Here is a 4440-nt window from a genome sequence, read left to right as displayed (position 1 = left end):
GTGCCCTGCTATGCCATGAACTACTACAAATAACTACAAACTACTATTTTTTGTGACTGTTATTGACACTCTTCATTCCAACCGCAACTAGTCGTCAGACACCGCCTACCAAGAGCCTGGGTCTGTCCGAGGTTTCTGCCTAAAAGGAAGTTTTTCCTCGCCACTGTCGCACTGTTGCTTGCTCTGGAGGGAACTACTAGAGCTGTTGGGTCCTTGTAAGTTCTGGAGTGTGGTCTAGACCTACTCTATCTGTAAAGTGTCTTGAGATAACTCTTGTTATGAATTGATACTATAAATAAAATTGAATTGAAATTGAATTGAGTGCTCTCTCTCTCTCTCTTTATGTATATTTATTTTTATATTGTTTAGTAGAATACAGCGTATAACAGACATTCAGATAGCACAAAACTACATAACAAACAAGAATAATATCCTCTCTGGCTGTTGTAGTCATTCGATGGAAACAAAAACTATAATGTTACTGTTACACCAAGCAAGAGGAGTGAAAAATAAGAAAAAATATTGAATAAAATAAATAAATATAATAATTAAAATAACATGAATACATAAGGGGGGGGTTAGTCTCTTGAGTCTCAGCTGGGAACAAATTAAGACAGTGATGGCAGAATGGAAGTGATCCCAGTGGCTCTCTCTCTCCTCTCTCTCGACCACTCCTCTCGCTCTCTCTCTCTCTCTCTCTCTCTCTCTCTCTCTCTCTCTCTTCTCGCTCCATCTCTCTCTCTCTCTCTCTCTCTCTCTCTCTCTCTCTCTCTCTCTCTCTCTCTCATATTATTTTCATTTACAAATGTTGCAGCAATATATTTTTCAAACAGGGAAGAAAAACTGTCTTTGCATTCAATGTTGATCACAGTCTTTCTTGCTTTTTCCATTTCACATGTGGCTTTGATATGCAACTGAACATTTAGCACACTTTGTCGAAAATACCCAGATAGACTGTATATCGTGTATTGCCATTCAGCCCAAAAAAATACAGAGATATGAGATATGGTCTATATTACTTAGACCTAGCAGGAGTATTCATAGAGGCGCTATGTAACACCATAAAACAGGTCAAATATTTGTTCAAATGGAAGTAAAAAGAAGAATAAGTCAATCTGCACAAGACATGTCCCCACTTCTGACATAGACAGGAAGTTATAAGACAAATAGAGTATGCCAGGAGATTACAACAGCTTTCTTATTGCTGGGGAAAAAGTGGATGGTTAACCTACAATAATCTAATCTACCACTTCCTACTGTTTTCCCATCCTCTATCATTGACTCTGTTGTCATTTACTACACAGCTGTGCTCCAATCTGTAATCTGTTGCTGGAGAAGCTTTAGATGAGACTAAAACTGTCTTATTGTGTTCAGTGAGCACACTCTGGTTCATGCACATATATTGGACAGCAACAGATACGGCTTGTGGCACTAAAACATTCACAATTTCAGTTCCCTTTTTGCTAAATTTAAGCAGTGCTGCAATGGCCCCACATATCAATAACTTCGGTTTGCAGTCACATCCTTTGTGAACCTGTGTGATGCTTCTAACACTACAACACTTACTGCTTTGTTGCTCCATTTTGCTGGGAGTGTCTCCAGAGTCCTGAGGAAGGCCAACAGACCAGTAAGACATTCCTACTGGAGTCACTGGTTGATGCCTATCAGAGCAGGGTTCCCCCACAGAGAGAAGGCCTGGACTCAGCTGTCACCCTGCACAACAACAAAGCAGCAATGATGAAGAACAAACAGCAACAACGTTTTACCTAATAAATCAGGGGTCTTCAGCGTTTTTCAAGCAAAGCAGTATAAAATGAAGTTGCATATTAAACTACAATGTGGGTGCCCATAAGCCTTTATACATACATTTTCAGTGCATAGAATACTAAGCTATTAAAACAATAATTGTTGACATGATTTTATAAATCATGTGTTTATATTAAACATACAGTGAATCCTTAGGAGTAACTGCATTTGTGGCTGGCTATCTTAGTGACTATCTTCTTACTTACAAGCCAGTAAGCCTACTAATGTTTTTTTTATTTTATTTTTTCACAAATATGCTGTATTTGTATACAATTTATCTGTAAAGCACCAAATGGTACCATATGTCTCCAAAAACTATTGACTATTTTTTATTTTATTTTATAAGCTGCGCAATTTAATTTTTGCACAAGCTTTTATTTGTTAACTTATTTTAAAAATGACAAATTACAGCCCTTTTTGATGTATTTGTAAAAAGTGTCAAATTATCTAAATTAAGCTTTTATTTTTAAACAAAAGCTAAAATAACGTAACTCTCTAGCCTGTGGAAAAAGCAAGTTAAACTAATTGCGAAGTAGCAGACCAAATTAAGTTTGAATTGCCCAAAAATGGGGTATAAATGCTCTCCTTAATGAATGCATTCCAAAATACGCGAAATATTACAATTTATTGGAAGAGACCAAGCAATTCCCGAGTTCCTGCCTGCCATTATTATGAACTTAGAGCAATCCAAACCTAACCAGCACAAACTTCAGCGCCGGGCGATAACGATGTTAACGGCAATAACAGAAAGTTTTACTTTAGGATCCGTGAGGGAAACAGACCATCTCCCAGAATCTGGCTGGCTGCAGTGCTGAAATTCTCCCCCCTTTAGCGTTTAGTGGTCTTCTTTACAGTTAAGATTGACCGACAAATGGTGACTGTCCTGTGGACAAAAGGTGAAGGTAGGGCGAGTTCGGCAGACATCACATTGATGTAGGCGTATTTTCGCCTGTAATCTAAGCTGTTTACTAAGTCTCTCAGCGGTGTTGAGTAACGTTACAACAACAAAATTACTGTAACTGACTTTACACTAATCAATATGTTCTAGTTTTAAGGTAAACAAGAATAAATTAAATTCATATATATATATATATATATATATATATATATATATATATATATATATATCAGTCCCTGACAAAAGTCTTACCACGGATTTCTAAGTAAGTCGACCTTTCCATTAAAGAGTAAGATCCTTTTTAAAAACATAAAAACATCCGAGAATTCATTTTAGCATTGTAAACTACACTTCAACGTCCACAAAAGGAATCAAAGATTGTTGTCAGTCACTCAACACAAAAACATAGGAAAATAGGGTCCTGGTTGAAAAAAAACTGTAGTTACCCTTTAACAGCTCATTTGCTCATGTATGTCTGTCGGGTCCAAAACTAATGTCCCAGCAACACGTTCGTACCATCATGTTTCACAAGACACACAAATGAATGTGAAAAAGAGGCAAATTGATAAGGGAAGCAACATTGTGAATGCAAAAACAATCCAAAAAGTCCTGCTACAGACCGTCAAGAAAGACATGTTCAGAGCGATGATTGAAATACTAGATGTCTTGCCACGCCGAAATACTTTTGCCAAATTACCTACCAAACTTTAATACCAAACTACTGTTGGGACCATCAGTAAGGGTAAACCTGATTTTAACCAAAAAGACCACAACAGTATGTTTAAATAAGTTTTTTAGGGAAAAACAACACATGAGGTCACAGAAAAAGAGATCTTGGCCTACATGTAAGTCGGAAAGCCTGTCCCCCAAACTCCTACAGGTTACCACAACAAAAACGGTCCCAAAATGGCTGAATGACTGGAAAGTTGTCTAAGTGTCCAAAAGCTGAAATACTACAGGCTTGTAGTTGACACCTTTGAGAAAGCTCTGGATTCCCATTTCCTGGCAAGACTTTGAACACAGCTTCCATTTTTGAAACAAATGGCGTTTTTCTACTGCTGGTAACAGCTGGCCTCCACTCGCCTCCACTCGCCTCTACTCGCCTCTACTCGACTCGACGCATTCTGCGTCAGTTTTCCATTGCAGATTGAGTGACGCCTCAGCATGGCTGGTCACCATAGCTACGCGTGATGATGTAATAGTTTTCAACGCGACACATCGGCTACTTGCCACAGCCAGAAGAAATGTTTTGTTTCAAAAGAAGCTGAAGGAAGCAACAAAAATCACCGCTAAAAAAACGGGAGTTTGGGAATTCCGACGGAGTTCAGACGTCGACATGACGGTTGTTCGCCGACACAAAAGGGTAAGTTAAGTTTCCACGTAACGTTAGCTAACATTTGCATGTTAGGGCCAGGTCACTATTTACTATACGCTATATGAAGTACATGAACTTTAGCAACCATGATTACACACCAAAACGTGTCTGCTGTGTACTGTTTGTGTTTCAGATCATTCCCGCTTTGCAAAATCGCCGCCACAGACCGTCTGGTGGGCGTTCGATGTCCGACCGGTGAGATCTCTGGCTCTGACCTGCTGGGCTTCGTATAATCTTTATGCGAGTCATGGAGAGGCTTATGACAACGACTGGGATGCATGTGGGCCAGCAGAGCCCGTGAGGACACTGTAACAGGGTGCAGAGGAAGAAGACCGGGATGTACGGGAGGGTTTGATGTGCT

The 4440-nt window shown here is 39.3% G+C and overlaps 1 protein-coding gene across 2 annotated transcripts in view; it reads right to left on the bottom strand.

The window, feature by feature from the left end:
- lrrk1 (leucine-rich repeat kinase 1) overlaps nucleotides 1-4440 on the bottom strand; it is a 199978-nt gene that overhangs the window by 188070 nt on the left and 7468 nt on the right. For both annotated transcript variants that reach the window (XM_032511829.1, XM_032511830.1), the window contains exon 2: nucleotides 1567-1713. In XM_032511829.1, the coding sequence (XP_032367720.1) occupies nucleotides 1567-1636 (70 nt within the window). In that variant the 5' untranslated portion in view covers nucleotides 1637-1713. The remainder of the gene's footprint in view (nucleotides 1-1566; nucleotides 1714-4440) is intronic.

The sequence above is a fragment of the Etheostoma spectabile genome, unplaced genomic scaffold (genome assembly GCF_008692095.1).
Source record: "Etheostoma spectabile isolate EspeVRDwgs_2016 unplaced genomic scaffold, UIUC_Espe_1.0 scaffold48, whole genome shotgun sequence".
NCBI lineage: Eukaryota > Metazoa > Chordata > Actinopteri > Perciformes > Percidae > Etheostoma > Etheostoma spectabile.
Note: the sequence above shows the minus strand (reverse complement) of the source record. Positions and strands in the feature narration are given on the sequence as shown.